Source organism: Athene noctua, chromosome 4 (genome assembly GCF_965140245.1).
Source record: "Athene noctua chromosome 4, bAthNoc1.hap1.1, whole genome shotgun sequence".
NCBI lineage: Eukaryota > Metazoa > Chordata > Aves > Strigiformes > Strigidae > Athene > Athene noctua.
This window is the reverse complement of record NC_134040.1, coordinates 58,078,756-58,096,595: the sequence shown is the minus strand read 5'-3', so window position 1 is coordinate 58,096,595 and position 17,840 is coordinate 58,078,756. Positions and strand designations below refer to the sequence as shown.

The following is a 17,840-nucleotide window of genomic DNA, read 5'->3' as shown; positions in this document are numbered from 1 at the left end:
ATAATTATAGCAGTTTGCATAAAGCAGGCAATATTTACATCACAATCTAGTTACTGTGCACAGCAATGAGGACTTCTGGATGCATCACAAGTAATGAAAGGCACAAAGGTAGTAAAGTGTTCAACAGTTAGCTGAGAGGCAATAAATTTAGGAGAAGACTTTCACGTCATATGCTAGGAGTATCCTTCCCTCCGATTTTATTTCTCCTAATGAAAATATCATATGCATCAGGGTATTGATCTGATGCTACTGTACATAGCTTCACTTGAGGAAAAAAAACAAAATCACAACCCTGCTGCAATGCCATCCAAAGAGAAGCTTCACAGCACTAAGGAGAACCTTACACTGGAATGCTGCCTATATGGGAGGGAGAACAAAGGAAGAATAACATCAGCAAACTACAACTACTAAATAAGCCTCCCTAATTAGCTTCAATTTTAAAACATCTGCAATGTAGCAAATTATCAAATTTCCAAACACATATGGATATCGTAGAGTAATACACAGTGAAACTATTTTAATTCTTGTCAGGTTTCAACAGATTTGCCTTTATCATACTGCCTATGATTTCCAAACAACAGAAGAAAATATCCAAAAGTTAGATTTAGTTACGCAAGAGACAATAACATTTTGCAGCTTTTAAAAATAAAAGCAGACTAATTCAGGTGCTTGGAATTTACTGCTGAAATATAAAGCAGTTACATAACTTACAATCAAGGTTAAGCCAGCACACCATCTACTAATAAACATAATTCATGGCAAGAAAGACACAAGCTGCTGAATAAAACTTGTCACAAGCCACAGTGACATCCTTGGAGACTTCTATACTCAGGGTAACTGCAGCATAAGCAGCTGAAGAATAAGAGATAAGAGATGGGTTCATTTTTACAGATGAATCCATCCCATGCTGATTTCATGCTTTCAAAGATGAACCGTGTTGTACATATTTCTTCAGTTAGAAGCAGTAGGAAATAGAATGTAAAAAATACAAGGTCTTTTTAGAAAAACATCTTGCTTGAAAGCTTATATTTCAATAGTAACTTCAACTGCAGTTTGATGTAAAACAAAAGTACAGTTCAATAATCTGAATAAAGAGGTTCAAATTAAAATAACAAGTCATCTTCCCAGTCCCAATCATTGGCACCACAGCAACACAAACAGTGAGATTGGGACTCAGCTATGTCACACAAGTGAAAAATAGTATTAGAACATGCAGAAAGTGAAATCCTGTTAACTGGATTAAAAAAACCCCAAAACCCACAGCTGAAAACCCTGGGACATACAATGGACATTATTATTAAGTAAAGCAAGTAACTATTTGTCATCCTTTCTTATCCCACTACCTTCTCCCTGCTGCACTCTCACTGCTTGTCTTCCATCACATCTGATGTATACCTGACACCTGAGAAGCATATTAGGAAGATAAATGAGCAGAAAGCTAATCTTACTATTATAATAAATAATAATCTTTTTCTGTGGATTTAGTAATCTGTCCCAACATCTTCCAGAATTAGAGAAACTTCAGTACCTGAGAGGAAAAGGGATATTCCAGTGGCAGCTAAAGTTGGATAAGGTTAGTTGACCTGTGAAACCACACAAATATCATGCTGAAGTCAAGTTGCATTCATGATCTAAACCACACCTAAACACAGTCATCTTTGAGCAATATGAATTTAATTTAAAACATTTTTTTAATGGCAGTGGGGGGCAAAAGGCAGCTGTCGCTCCAAAAGTCTTAAAACAAAAAAAAAAACTTACTGATCAGAGTCATAATAATCCATGCCCTTCTTTTTCTTATTATAAGCTGCAACTCTAAAGGGTACAATTTCCAGTGCTCGAAGGCCTGGAGCCATTGTCAACACTTTGGCACCATGGGTTGGTTCATACAGATCTTTCCCAGTGTCAGGGTGTGGCATCCCTGCTGGATCTCGCCCTACAATGTAGAAGTTAGCTCCTGCAACCATCCGGGATCTGCAGTGCCACTGAACCTAAAACAGAAACAGGGAAAAACAGTTAACAGAAGAAAATGGTCAAAATATGACACTTAAAATGTGTGTGCACTGTATAATTACACTTTTTCCCTAATCAGACATTAGTTTTACTATGAAGCCACCCACAAAACAAAGAATCAATTATGTGAGTCACCACCAAACTTACATCTAAGGCATACTATTCCCCTGTTTCATTTGCACATTAGGATACTTTAAAAGTTACTTTAAGCACAGTGTTTTGAACAGTATAATCAGGGCAAGAAAGGTGGAGCTCATCCATTTCCTTGCTCAGTTCTTCCTGATGTTGTCACCCTCCATCCCTTTCCTTCTATATAAAAAGATTAATGCAAAAGTTACTGCTTTGGGAAGTTTAGTGGGATCTAGCCATATATTGCTCTATTTTAATCATAGTGATTTCTCTAAACAGACTCCCTGACCAATAGATAGCTGACAAACATCCTATTGAAAGAAATACAAAATACTCTCCTTAAACACAGTGTTCATAAGTGGTCTATCAACCTATCTACATATTAGAAAACCAAAATTACCCATCCTAAACTTTTTCACCTGGTACATGTGGCAAGGATGCTGTCCAAGGCAGGACTTCAACACTTACTCTGCATCAATATTAAGACTCAAAGGACATATAAACTAGGCACATACTGCACATGAATGCTTGGCATAGGCTTTCAGAGCACTAAGATTGCCTAGTTATACCACAAGCTTCCAAGATGAAAACAGATAAAGCAGCTCTAGCTTTGGTAAATATTTAATCCCTTTTCCCTGATCATTTTGAAATAATTTGATTCTGACACATCTGTACGAACTGGGGAGGAGCCGATATCAAGATCAGAAACTTTAGCTTTAGTGGATTTTTGCTTGGCTGCACCAACTCTCTTCCACCTAGTACTTGAAGTATTGTTAAATATTGACAAGCAGCTTTCCCACATTACTTCACTGCACATTTCAAAATGACAACTTGATTTTTACTTTTTTTTCCTCATAGCTCAGTTAATACCGAAGGTAAAAAAAAATATTTCAAATTAAATTTGGCATGGACTATTCAATTATCTGTACTCTACAACCAAATAAATGAGCTCAAAATATTTAGAAATCCATCTCTCACTAAATATGGTGAGAGGATTTTTTTTCTGCCAAAGACTGTTTGCAGTGTTTACTAGATCCTAGACTGTCAGATATGTCACAGTTATGACGGTTTTTAGACTTAAGTTATAGGATTGTTGGTAAATTTTCTTAATTTGTTTTTATATGTAATATTCTCAATAGAAAATTTAACTGTATGGTACAGGAAAAGTAGAATAACTATTACATTACTTTAGGTAACAAAAAAACACCACTTCAAGAAATGTCCCTATGTTCTCATACTGGGAATTATTCCCCTAAAAGAATTGTCATACGATTTACATAGCTTTGTATCTGCCAAAGGATACTCAGAGAAGAGTTTAAAAGCCCAGCAAGTATGTAACAGCAGTTTCTTACATGTGCAGCCTTACCTTCACAGAAAACTAAAGGGCCTACCCACTAACTACATATCCTAAAATAGTTTCACAAGTTGAACAGTAATAAACATCTGTCAAAACATCTGTCAAGCACTAAAGGGAAAAAAAGAAGGGGAGGTGGGAAGGAAAAAACCCACAAATAATAGGACAAAAGTTGCTGCCACTACCTCGCAGTAAATGGACAACGTGGTGGATAAATTTTCCTTTCATTACAAAAAAAAATTTGCATCTGCCTACTGCAAACATCTACATGAAACAAAATCAGTATTTCATATTTTAGTTACTGTGCATGCTGTTCCATGTTAATAAGCTTTAGCCAAGAAGCAATAAAGTGATTTCTCAAAGTAGTAACTAAATTTTAGCTCTGCATTAGTTCTATAACTAATCATTATAGAAACCATTCAAGGAGGAAGTTTTGTAGTCAATATGACAGGAGTTCTGTAAATCAGTAGTCAGATAATGAAACTGGGAACCAGACATGAGTTATGAGTGTTCCATCGGTATCAGTTTTCATCTTGACCACAAACAGACATTACGCATGACAGATCCCACTGCTATTCAAGCATATAGGGTGCTATGGAAGCATCTGGATGCTGATAGCTATGCTAATAATTTTTATATTTATGTTACAAGCAGTAAGTTGGCCATACACATTAAATTTAGCATACCACAGCAGCTAGCAGCATATTTTCTAATACTGTTCTAGCATAGTTAAGAAATTTAAGTTTCATGCTGTCATTTGGATAACAGTAAGAACTCCATTTTGAATAAGTGAAGCTATTTGACTAAGATGATTTAGAACAAGGTAAACCACATGTTTGAGGCATAAAACTAGCAGCTTTTGTCCCATTTCTATACATCCATACTATTTCAGAACATACTTTCCTAAGCAGGTGAATTCATTGCATTTCGATACAGAATTTCCCCCTTATAGAACTGTTTCTTTTCTTCAGAGATAATTATCAGGAATAATAAAAATACAAAAATGTTAAATTGATACTTATGAAACCTGTCCATTCAAATCTTTACAGACTGGAAGGCCACATCCATCCTGTAGATAACCATACTAACAGCTGCTTGCTGTTCTGTAAAGCACTTGTGCTACAGAAACAAATCTGGTATCAATGTTTTTTAAATGACCTATGGAAAATGATTAAAGAGACTCTTTTATTTGACTACAAACATTATTGTCAATCTGTACTCTGAGGTCACTGGAAATGCCACATAGGTTAGGAGAAAACTCTCATCCTGTTCAGAATAAGGATTGGGGATTTTGTTCCTCCTCATATGCTCATGAATACAAGACTGAAGTAGAAGATTTCTGTTAATTCTCAGAAAAGGTCTGTGGGGAACAGTACAATATTCCCTACTTTAACTCACATGCCTCAACTAGATCTGGACTGCATGTTTTCTCTTGACTGAAAGGCAGTGCAAGCTCTGTTTGATTAAGCCAACTGGCCAGCAGAAAATAAGCAACACCTGTCTAATTTCATTCCACTGGCAAGATCTCCTATCTATCAAAAAGCTACCACAGAGATAACCTTTTGAGCCTGGTCAGAATTTGAACCTCCTGTGACTCATGGCTAAGGTGGGGGGGGGGGGGGAGGGCAGGCATGCAAAAGCTAGGAGTGAGCTGGAGAACCAATGTTCCCTAAAGGACTTGCCCTCAAATGAGAGCATTTATTCTCTCTGCTGCTTCCCAAACCTCTAGGCATTCCAACCCAAGATCTGGCTTCTAAATAAAGTGCTGTCAAAGAATAATTTCATACAAAAGCCTCGAAACAATTCTCTCTGAATTAAGTTTACCAAAAAAAAAAATCAACAAAGCCTTAGGGTTTTTTTCCCAATTTGTGTATAGCCCTCCAACACAGAGACCTTTTGCTTAACAGCCATATCACCTAAGTATTTTAGTATTCACGACAACTATTTGGTATGTTAAAAGATCTTATTTCTTCTGAAAAAGACTGTAAAAAAGGAGGAAGGATTAATTCATTATCATACCCTTATAACTGAAGAAAATGGGACATAAACCAAATATTATCTCCCACTTTTTCCAGCAAAATCCTCCAATACAGAAGTTTCTTCATACAAGAATGTTTTGGCTGATGACAGAGGGATCCTTTACAGTCTGGCTTTCCAAAGAAAATTTGTCTTCTCTCTCCATTAAAACAAAACACAGCATACAAGCATCAGGCAGAGCATGGAATACTTTAATGCATTATCAAAGGGGTTTTGTTTTATTTTAAACTCTTGCTGTATTTACCTCAGTTGGTCCAGCATACATCATGGGGGAAGGGAATATAGCCACCACCGTTGTTTCTGGATTCAAGATTCCCTCCTCCAGTACTGCAGCATGTTGCTTCATGCGCCACATGAGAGGAACATCATCCTCCTTTGTCCAGCCTCCAAGTGGATGCAAGAGTAAAACTGGGCGCCGGTAGCCACGTTCCAAAAGCTGCTTATGTGTATCCTGCATTAAAAGAGCATGCCCGTTGTGCACTGGGTTGCGTAACTGGAATGCAAATACAGCATCTGTGGAGAAAAAACAGACAAAAGATATAAGGTAAGCAAGTTGTTGTATCAGGAGTTACACAACCACAGAAAAATCTTCAAACAGTACAATCTTTGCCCTGACCTCTATTAAACAAGTATAATAACAGTAGTCACAGGTAATTAAATTATTATGAAATCATTATACTCAATAAGCAAAACTAATAGAAATCCACCATACTAAAAAATAAATCAGCTCCCTTCATTTATGAGATTTCCTCCAAATTACTCTAGTTTCTTCAGTAGCTATAATCTTCTCTTTGGGTTTTTCACTTGCATGAGTATATAATATAAATTCTAAGAGAAAAATCAAACTGTGCTACCTGTCTTAAAAGCTCAGTGTATCATGAGAACACATCGACATGTTTGCAATAAAACCAATAAAAAGGGATTTAATGTACATTAATAAGTTTCCTTCACCTAAACTGCTTAGTAGAGTTTATGCACAGTAAGAAAGCAAAGCTAACTGATATTCCAAAGATTTACAGAAACTTTGATGAAAAACCCTGACACAACCAGGATTTCTCCCTTCTGCAAATTAAGATGAACTAAGGCACCCTGCAAAGACAGCAAAATCACCATAACTGAGAGGGTTCCCAAGAAGGAACCAATGAAATCCAGAGAACAGGATTTTTCCACGTATCAAAGATATTTATTCAGGGACTAGCTAAAGCAAAGACTGGTATCTCGGATCTGCAGGTCCTGGAAATACTGACCACACTGAAAAAAAACAGGAGTACAGGATCAATCTCAGTTTCAATTTTCAATATTAATCTCTTCCCTCACACTTAGAAGTGCTTAGCAGCTGCCTGAGTCTAATGATGAAGGCAGTATGCCTTTGATGCATGCCATGATGAAGGCAATATGTTTGAATGTTCTCTGCTTTACGACATTACTCAGCCTCTTATCTGCCTAACACAACTGCTTTACTGAGAAAACTTGTTTTGGTTTTTCTGCAATATAAAGCTGGCAGTTAGCTCACAACTTTTAACTGTGATACATTTCATTCTGTACCACTTTACTTGCATTACTGTCCTAAGCTTTGCTCTCCAGAAGCAGCATGGAAGAGACTTAAAAGAGCATGAAAGCTCAGCACTCAAGAATATCTCTACAGTTTTGGCCGAACCTGATAATTTTTAAATCACTTCTACCACAATGTAACATTATCTTTTCTTGCATTAGTAATATGTCTAGTGTACACAGAAAGATAAAATTCAGAACCTCCGCCATTACCAGCTTCTTTTGTGTATTTAGGTAATGCAATGCCTGAGATCATAAAAATTAATACCAGTAAAAGGCAAAGAATGCCACCTAAGAGAGCTATCAAAATCTTCATCCTTGAAAGAATGCTAGCCCTGACATATTGAGGCAGCAGGCATTTGGATAAGCCTTTGCAGGGAGAAACAGAACAAGAAAAATTTACTCACCAGCATTCATTTCCTTGAATTTCTGCCTTAGTTCAGCTGGAGTGAGACGGTATTGATCAAGTCCATCATTCCAATATATACGATCAAGGACCTGTAGATCTCCACCTACAAGCCAGTTCCCTTGTTCCATAACCATCTAAGAAAAGAAAGAAAAATCCTTGTTAGGATGGGTTGTCAGCTTCTCTTGAGCATCTAGAGCATTGCAATGGGGGCTCATCTTTACCAAGGGAAGAATTCTAGGCTAATTTAATTTGACAGTCTCAAGTCAAGCATCAATGTTAAAGAAAAAAAAAACATCACTGGAACATAGGCCAAACATGTTATGCCACAGTGCAGGAGACACACATAATCTTCAGTAGTAGGTATATGCCTTTCTTTCAAAACAAAGGATTTTTTTAATATATGGAAACATAAGTAGTCAGTATTCTTAACCAACCTCATGCCATGACAAAAACATCTAGTGGCTAAAAAGCCTAATATATTAAGTAAAATAAAGTTGCACACTTCATAGTTGTTAGTCAAAGCAAATGAAGTTCCAGTATCACCTTGCGGTTTACAAGATTCTGGTCAGCACTAAAGTAGCAAATAAAACAGTTCTGATTAACCATTCACACTTTAACTTACAAATAAAATCAGATTCTTTGAAGTAGGACAGCTTTTGGACTTGTTTCACAGTAGCACTTCACCAAGGCAACATATACTGTACACTACTAGAATTATTTTGATATCTTCAGATATCAACTCACCCTTTAACAAAAAATAATTATGGCAAGCTGCTTAACATACACTAGCAATGGCCACAGAAATCACGCAAACTGTTAATTTCTGAGAATGTATTTGCTTTTGAAGATGGAACCACAAAAGATTTGTTTCATACACATTTCTGATAATTTTTTGCCTTATGTTATTTAAAAATGACAGCAAATGATATAAGACATTACATATTAAATCCACACATCAAGGTGTTGAAATTAAGGGTGAATTTTTAAATTTATTTTTGCTTTGAAATAAGTGCTTGGAATTTTGCTTGGAATTAAGTGATGCTACAGCAACCATGCTCTTCCCAAAGAAAATGCCAGACTTTGACATCTTACCGGGGTGGGGTAGAAGATATGAAGGTGAGAAAACTCTGCACTACAGTAACTCTCAGACACCCAAAGATTTCTGATTAATTATAAGGGCCACCAGATCCATGTGCTGTCATGATACTACTCTGCACACACTCATACACTGTCATAATACTACTACTACTACACACTCTGGTACAGACTTAAGAGTACAGACAGACATAGTTCCTCATCTTCTACATTAGTTTCAGCCATGTCATTCTATAATTGCTAATGCACTATAACAAGTTATTCAAATCTCATTTGCATGAGATTTTCTTAGAATTTCTAAAATTCGTGTTAATTTTTCAATAAAGGGGTAAATCTGATGTTCATCAGCACAGAACAAATCAAGAGCTTTGAAAATCTTCCCGAACACTCTTACTTGTGTCTAGCAGATGTTCTTTTTCAGATATACCACTGAATACAACCTCAGTTCGTAAAAGGATGTTATTACACATTAATTTAAAAATGTATTACACATCAGTAAAATAAAGAAGTTAAAAAATCCATAGTTTTCACATATGTATAACTATTAGTCATAGAGATGCTTTTAGAACACATCAAAGGCTTTCCCTTTTTAAGAGCAAGCTCATTATTTGTGGTTTGTTTGATTTCTTTTTATCTGATTTTAAGTCATAGTTGTAAGTAAAAAGATACTTTAGAGACCAATGGGTAAAGAAACATATTTTGGCTCTGCAGAGCTAAGATGCAACATTTAGATCAGCTTTCAAACCCAAACACAGCACTGTGCTGAGTATGCTGCAATTACAATATTTCATTATGATGTGCACATACAGTCAAGATAATAACACATACTGAACACAATGGATGTGAAATAACTCTCCAGAGAGTTACTCAGGAACAGGGCCTATTTCAAAAGCAGTGAAACCAGGCAGTTCTCACAAGCTCCACATGCAGGCAGAATAGCAGTTTTCTTGCCTTCACAATGCATATATTTGCTGATTAAGGAGCTTTGATGATCCATCTGGCTACACAGAGGGATGTGTTTACTAGGCACACTAGAGGGCAAAGTTCCCTCTTCTGTAGCACAGATTCTACAGCACATTCTAAATTCATTTCACATGCACATATTGACATTAGGTTTTCACCCTAAGTGCAGACTATTCAACAGCTGCATAGAAAAAAAAAAAAAAATCACCACTGTTTCTGCTCAAATGTTTTAATCAGTTCTCAAAGCAGTTTTGCTCTCGAAATACACCACAGACATCCGCTTCATTAATTTGCGACTCCACAAACAGTACAGCTAATAGGACTAGATTTTCAACTTTTAACACACACCTTGATATAGGGATGTTCCTTGCATGTTGTTCCCCATTGCCTAGCACAGCGTTCCTCTTTCCTGTGCTCGTAGAATTCGGGATTACGGAGAATGGCCACACGGCAACCTTCATACACTAGTGCAATTGCGGTACATCCATCCAGTCTTTCTTTGTCTTCTTGAGTAGCTGTTAGCACTATAGGCACTGACAGATTAATAACTCCCCCTGCAGAGTATAGGAAAAAAAAAAAGCACCCCTTATGCTTAATAATGCTCAATGACATTATGAAAATCTACCCTCCTAACAAGTTACAGTCCAGGCTGTAAGTGTATCACACAACAGGTAGTTCAAGTGTTTTTTAACAGGGGTTAAAAGCAACTTTTAGAATGAACTCTTCCATAAGATGTGTGTGCTACAACAATGTGCAAGCACTGAGGTTTGAGAAAGAGCAAAGACATACTGAAAATAGCAAGTACTTATAACTGCACACAAATATTTAGATTGTGAAGATACTACTTTGTTTGGATCTCAAATATCTTGTTTAAGAAGCTATATGCAGAAGCAGAAATACCCAGCTGTAAGCAGAAATACACAAGTGACATTTTTTAAACAGATTATCTATAATATCCGGCAAGATTGTTACTGGAGTGGATAATGCGTAAAAAAAAGAAGTAGCATTCTCAGTAGTCGTACTTTTGGTCCACAAGAAAAGTTCAATGTGAAAGAAGCAGCCAAATGTACCCAAGTAGTTAACATATATAATTCAACTATTTCAAAAGGTGACTTTTGCTGTTTACTTGAAACTGTATTCAGATTCAAGCATACATATTTTAGAAAAAAAAAGAAAGTGGATTTGTTTGAAAGCTTACCACCTACTTTACTTCTAAAACGAAACGACTGTATCTGAATTTTAAGGTTATGTGAGGCCCTCATTTTTAAGCATTTACTTCACTGCTAGATACTGGAAGTGTTGTTTTTCTTAACTACCAGCATGAGATTTGAGAAAACCAGTGCAGTAAATATTGTATGTCTCATACAAAGGCTTGAATACTAATGAGTATACACTTGCCAAAAAAGTGCAAAACTTTCGGGTGGTCTCCAGGAGAAATGTCACAGGCCCCTGGAAGTTAATGGGGGTTCTGATACTGGCTTTACTCAGGCCAAGACTCTAAATAAGGTTGATTTCCCCATTATTTAAACAATACATTTTTTTATAACCTTCTCTCAATTTTACTTTCAGTGTGGTAGGAAGTTAAAAATTATGAAGCTGGATGAAAAGTTTAAAAGCAAAACAGGTTCCCCCTTCTTTCATAATGCAAAATGAAAAGCATGTTGTGCATCTTCTCTTATGTTCATTCTTAGTGCTCTGAGTTATTTTCAAAGCAACTAGGTCAAAAATTGAGCTTGGCAACATCAAAGAGGTGATTTGCCACCCCTAACTTGATAATTAAGAAAATTATTTTGCTTTGCAAACAATAAGTATTTCAAACTGGGAAAAGATCTCAAACCTATTGATTATTAAAATTTTGTCAGTGACCAATATATAATATCTTTGACATCTGTCTTCAGCCACTGTGCAAATGAGGAACTAAGGCAAGGTAGTGGATTGAGTTTGTTACGTCACAGATGAGCAGAGTGTCAGCTCAAGACTATTCCAAATAACTTAAGCTTTAAAGTGAAAGTATAAACACACCTACACTGATCTCCATAATGTAGAAGGCAGCCAGTATGAACACTGCATTTAGAGCCCAAAGGATGAGATGAACTGCTATTAAACAATTTTTGTGTCTTCAAAATCAAAACCCTAGAAAACAACTGCTGCTGTGACACTCCAGAACGAATATACCAAGCAGGAAGGAAACTTTCAGGATGTCGTTTTGACTTAACCGTTGCCACTGCTTCAAGTAGCAAAGCTGCTTTTTCTAGAAAGGTTCTAATACATAAATGTTGCAGTAGATACCTAAGAGAAGGAAATATGGTAGCATCTAGAGAAATGTGACTGTTGTATTAAAGCTTAGGACTGAAAACTGTTTCCATCAATGTTACTCATTATTTCTCATTACTCATATTTTTTGCAGCATACACAAGGTACTAAACAATTACAAGAGAAGTTTAAAAACTTGCAATAGTTCCATAACTGAAACACTCACCTATACAATGTCTTAAAAGCCTTACAAAAATTCTGATTTACAGAAGACTACAGGACAGAATAAGGAGCTACAAGCTATTTTAGAAGTTGAATGTATAGCATGCCATCTGCAGAGTACGTTTCACCTGGACAGACACACAGAAGGCAAATGGAATGAAAACAAAACTAGCAGTCACAAATACTACTGCAAATTTTTGATAGTCTAAAATAATGGATGGCATTATGTTGCCTAGGATCGTATCCAAGAAATTTATAGAAAGGGGAACTAGAAAATGTAAGAGGGACAACATTTGTCTAGATCACAGAACTGAGAGACAAGTGACTTTTTTCTGATATTTGGTCTCCAGCAAGACAAGAGTAATGCAGAAGGAAGTGGGGAGATAGGAATTTTTACTATCCTCTTTTAATATAGAGAGTGCAAAAAAACCTAAAAGGCTCGAGTAAAACAGAGCCTTCAGAGAGGAATAAATGAAAAATGACAGAGGATCACAATCAAATTCCAAAACCTGAGGATATTATCACTTGTTGACTAACTTAATTAATGCTTTCTCTTAGCCAATTGGTAACAAAATAAAATATATTCATTTAAATCATCACAGGATAATTACTAAGTCATAGTAATTTCATTATATGTGACAACTGTTCCATACCCAAGCTACCTACTCAAATTCTGATTTCATATCTGCAATAGCTCCAGCACTCAAGTCACTTTGTTGTCCTTGCCTTCATTACTATTACAGAACAAATCTTCTAGCACACATAGCTAAACAGGCATTAAATTGCAATTCTGAATTCTAAAACCAATTTCTTCCAATTAAACCTATGTATTTTAAGTTTAAACCTTTTTAAAAATTAAAACATTTGAAAAATATAATTTGTAAAGTCAAAAATTCAAACTCTAACACAATGGTAGGTATAAGAATAATAAAATCATCAGGTTTAAAACTGATTATTATAATGTCCTATTCTCTTACCCCAGGTTGCGCACAAGCCTGATAACGTGTTACCACCACCACTGAGTAAAGCATCGACAACATTTCAGAAGTAGAATTTGTTTGCCCAGATTTACAAACAGTAAATTTTGCCCTACCATCGAGGAGACAATCAAAGTGAAGGCACTGTAGGTATTCTCTCTCTCTCATAAAGCCATTCAGGGGTGTTGCCCAACCTTCTGCTAGCACTTGCACCCACTGCATGTCCACCTTATAAAGAAATGGAGAATTAGACTTAGAGCAGATAAAAGTTCTTGCTTAATGGTTGACATCAGGTATTAATCATAATAGACCACAATTTACCCATAAAATGCAGGACAGAATAAATGGAAGATTTCTCAGTATTCAGTTTTTCATCACAAAGAATTCAAAGTTTTTAAGTAAGAAAAAAGAACAACTTTTTCCTCACTGTTCATATTTTGGCTATTTTCCAGTTCTTACACTAGATCAAATTTCTATGTGTTAAAAAAACAGACTGTCCTGGTTTCAGCTGGGATAGAGTTAATTTTCTCCCTAGTAGCTGGTACAGTGTCGTGTTCTGGATTTAGTGTGAGAATAACGTTGCTAAAACACTGATGTTTCAGTAGCACTTTTCCTAAGTCAGGACCTTTTCAGTTTCCCATGCTCTGCTAGTGAGCAGGTGCACAAGAAGCTGGGAGGGAGCCTGGCCAGGACAGCTGACCCGAACTAGCCAAAGGGATATTCCACACCACAGAATGTCATGCTCCGTATATAAGCTGGGGGGAGTTGGCTGGGGGGTGGACCACTGCTTGGGCATCGGTCAGAAGGTGGTGAGCAATTGCATTGTATATCACTTGACTTTTCTTGGGTTTTATTTCTCTCTTTTAAAATTACATTCCTTTTCATTATTATTATTATTATTTTATATACTAACATATAATATTATATTGTTGGTGTTGTTATTATTATATTTTAGTTCGGTTATTAAACCATTCTTATCACAGCCCATGAGTTTTACTTCCCCACCCCCCACCCCGCCCCAGTTCTCCTCCCTACTGGGAGGTGGGATGAGTGAGCAAGCAGCTGTGTGGTGCTTAGTTGCTGGCTGGGGTTAATTCATAACACCAACAAAGAAACCCCACAACAACAAACTTTACTTGTAAATGTTTGATAAAGAACAACAGAATTAGAATCCCAATTGATTTATTTTTTTAACAAAGCAAAATAACCAAGAGGGTTAAAAAAAAAAGCACAACACATACAATTACCACAAAAATATCAGAATTATGGGTGTGACTAGTAAGAGGTCTAATCTTAAAACAGATTAGAAAGAAATTTTTTATTGTAGAAAGTAGTGAGACAACCCAGAATTTAAATTCTCTCGGGACTGGTGCTTATTTTAGTTTAAAAGGTATCAGCTTACAGGGAATTTCCTTCCTTAGCACTTAAAACAGTCACACTATGACTTAGTGTGTGGCCTCTATTATTTCTGTATGTACATTACCAAGACTTGGTCAAGTCTTTGACAAGGACAGGCTTTGCTCGTGCAAGTCTCTTTTGCAAAGAGCACAACTAATTTTATTACACTGTTTAATTTATGCTAAGGCAAATAGAACACACATTTTCATTCCAAGCTTACATTATATACTTGCTTGATATTTAACAAACCACTGGTTGGGGGTGGAGGGGGAAAGGATTTGTTTTTCTAGATAGGGAGCAACTTAGAATAGGACACTACAGAAATTTAATAATGGTGACCTTAAATACTTATTCTTCAAACTAATAAATAGTTTTACAGACACATATGTGAAAGGAATATAGTAAGATGCAGTGAAATGAAGTATTAAAATTTATTAGTAGTAGAAGTCTAGGCAGATTTTTAAACTATTTAATTCAGTGCTTAGTATGTTGTCTTAATCCTCCAAGATCAAGTTACTCACTGCTGATGCTCAACTCTGAGCTTAGTCAGCCCCTAGATCAAATGCTTACCTTTAAGTTCTAGTAATACTGTCAAAAAAGCCAGTGAAAAAAAGTCATTCATTGTATCTGTGTTTAGGTCTAGTTCTTGAAAAAAAGAAGGTGAGGTAGAATAGAAACACAGTCAGAAGCAGCTTTGTCTAATTTATCTGAGTTGGAATATAACACATTTAACCAACATAGAACAGAGTTGATCAATTTGATCCATGCTTTTCCACATTTTCTCTGCTAGAAGACAGAAAATTAGCATGGATATGTTCTAAGCAGCAAAAAAAAGAAAAAGTAGATCTGATTATCTCTCTGTGGACTTAAGTTCGCAACTGTTTGAGCCTGGTATATGAGGTTACTATTGTTCAACTCAAGGTTACCAACAAGGAGAATCAAGAAGCAGTAACTGATTTCCTTCACATTTCTAGGTTATTACAATTCAAAATAAAAGTTTGTGTAAGTAAACTAAACCAAAAAAAGTTAGTAATTCTTCTAGAAAAAAATACTCATACAAATCATGCCAAGCATGGTTTATAGTCCATGGAACAGGGTGGGGGAGGCACGGGAGGAAGTCACTGTAAATTTAATATCCAGGCTTCGGATAAACTAACACTATACCAGACATTGTTTATGAAATTACGAAGATTCAATTGTTATCTCTAGTAAGTGAAAAGAAAACACAGATGCTGCGATTTATCTCAAGAAGAGAGGGAAAAAGTATACTGAGATACATTCTGTAACCAGTAGAGGTATTTTGACTATATCTACTTCCGCTGAGCAACAGATAAGACTGTCTTTCAACTTCAGCAGTGAGACAACTGAACACACAATACCTTATTGATTTCCAAGGTTAACAGAGACTCAGCATCAGTTTTGGCCAACTGCAGCTTGTTTTCTGGCACATAAAGCTCTTTCACCTCATAAGAGGCATCCACTGGCACAATGTCCTGCATAAAAGGAATAAACAGAACTTAATGTTTGCTCAGAATGCTTCTTGGACACTGAACACATGGTCACAAAGTAGAATTCTAATGTTGTACTACTCTGTAGCAAAAGCTTATTCATTAAGCAATTTTCATTCATTTAAGAACCATCACAGTTCCAAGATTATAATATATATTGCTAGACAAGCTGCTGGCTTGAGTAACTGGAGTAAAACATTCTGACAAGAGATTTTTTCCTAAACCTTAAATATTCCATGCAACATTTACCTAGTAAATATTTCACTAATGAATTAAGTGTAGTTTTGACTTTTTAATGCCTACGTTACCTACAGTAGAAAGGAAGACTGTTTTTATACTTGATAAAGAAGCAAAAGTTTTAGAGAGAGCATTTATAACTAAGTCATTCACTATACAACATGCATTAGAAGTGGTAATATGGAGGCAAAAAACCCACCCTCTCAACTGAAAGCGACTAATACAGAAGTACAAATTAAATGTATTACCTACAGCTAATGATATTAATATAACATCAGTGTCCTAATCTATATACTAACACTTAGACCATTTAAATGAGGTCATCTGGGCATATATATATAAAATGAATTGAAATATAGTTTTATAACCAGAATACCACAGAATATCAATTTTTAATTTGATCAAAATTTTTTCCTCCATGCTTTTTAAACAAGACGTTCTCACTCCACAATGCTCAACACCTTAAACTTCTAATAATATGAACATAAGGATAAAAACATAATTTAAAGAAAAAAAGCAGAGGCCATCATGATAAAAGAATCTCCTCTGACAAAGGGTGGTGTCAAAACCCAGTCAAAGGTTCCAGTGATATTCAGTAAGAAAAAAACAATGAAAAGCAGCTACAGTTCTTTTTAAAACACATTTTTCAGAGTTTTGCAAACTTTTGTAAAGTAATGCTTTACTTTTTGAGAAAGAAAAAGCTCACCCTTATAGCAAAGTATATACAGATCCATAACAAGAAGAAAGACATTATCTTTATTTTTCCAGTATACACAACCCAGAGTAAACAGGTACGCCTGCAGGAAACACAAAGTTTGCCCAAGAATTGTAAAATGTTTATCTAAGTGTTTATCAGATATTAGACACTACCTCCATGGAAAGTAAAACAAAGGGAGTGGGAAGATGAAAGCAAGTGGCAGATAAAATTACTTCAGGAATAAAAAAATGTGGTGAGTCTTACTGGCTTATGTAATTCATATCTCCAAGACAGATAAAAGGAAAACAAATTAAACTAGCACTTAGAAATTGTGTTTTATAAGGAAAAGTTCAGTCCATTACATATCAGACATCTTGGAAAGCTGATTTAATTAGTAAGTTAGGCAATACCTGCCTTCTATTTTCTCTGCCTGAGCAGCAGCATTACAGCCCAGAGAGTTGCAGCAGACTCCTGCCACACCGGTAATCCCAGAATCAAACAAAGGTATTGTCTGCTGTAAAGAACAGCAAGCAAAGTGTAATGTCTGAGTCCACACTATGTTGCTTCACAGAAGATTCCTCTCTGGACCCTAGTTCATTACCATGCTAGAATGTCATAATTTTACAAAATATCAAAAGCTTAAAATAAATGTGCCTATTAAAAAGGTCTCTTCGAATATTATCCTGGTTTTAGTGTCCCACTAATGGGCAAAACAATGGAGAAAAAAGTTTCACAATGCAGTTTCTGTCAACAACCTATCTCATTACAAGGATGAAAACACTTGAAGACAGTTCTAGCAACAGAGTCAGACATTTAGAAAATTTGTAAGATTAGTAAACCTAGACTCCCCTGCAAACAAAACAATGGTATTTAAAATATCAGGTTAAACAAAACAAAGAAACAAAAAAACACAGTAGCAAGAGGTATTGAATACATACGTCTTTAAACTGTATGAATTTTAGGAAAATGCTAGGCTAGCAAGCCATCTAGTGACCACTTT

The 17,840-nt window shown here is 35.9% G+C and overlaps 1 protein-coding gene across 1 annotated transcript in view; it reads right to left on the bottom strand.

Moving 5' to 3' along the window:
- The window catches only part of PAPSS1 (3'-phosphoadenosine 5'-phosphosulfate synthase 1), a 48,185-nt gene that overhangs the window by 8,969 nt on the left and 21,376 nt on the right, over nucleotides 1–17,840 (bottom strand). The window contains exons 6-11 of the mRNA XM_074905477.1: nucleotides 15,778–15,891; nucleotides 13,117–13,228; nucleotides 9,897–10,102; nucleotides 7,489–7,624; nucleotides 5,775–6,043; nucleotides 1,759–1,988 (exon numbers count right to left, since the gene is read on the bottom strand). Coding sequence (XP_074761578.1) covers nucleotides 1,759–1,988; nucleotides 5,775–6,043; nucleotides 7,489–7,624; nucleotides 9,897–10,102; nucleotides 13,117–13,228; nucleotides 15,778–15,891 — 1,067 coding nt within the window. The remainder of the gene's footprint in view (nucleotides 1–1,758; nucleotides 1,989–5,774; nucleotides 6,044–7,488; nucleotides 7,625–9,896; nucleotides 10,103–13,116; nucleotides 13,229–15,777; nucleotides 15,892–17,840) is intronic.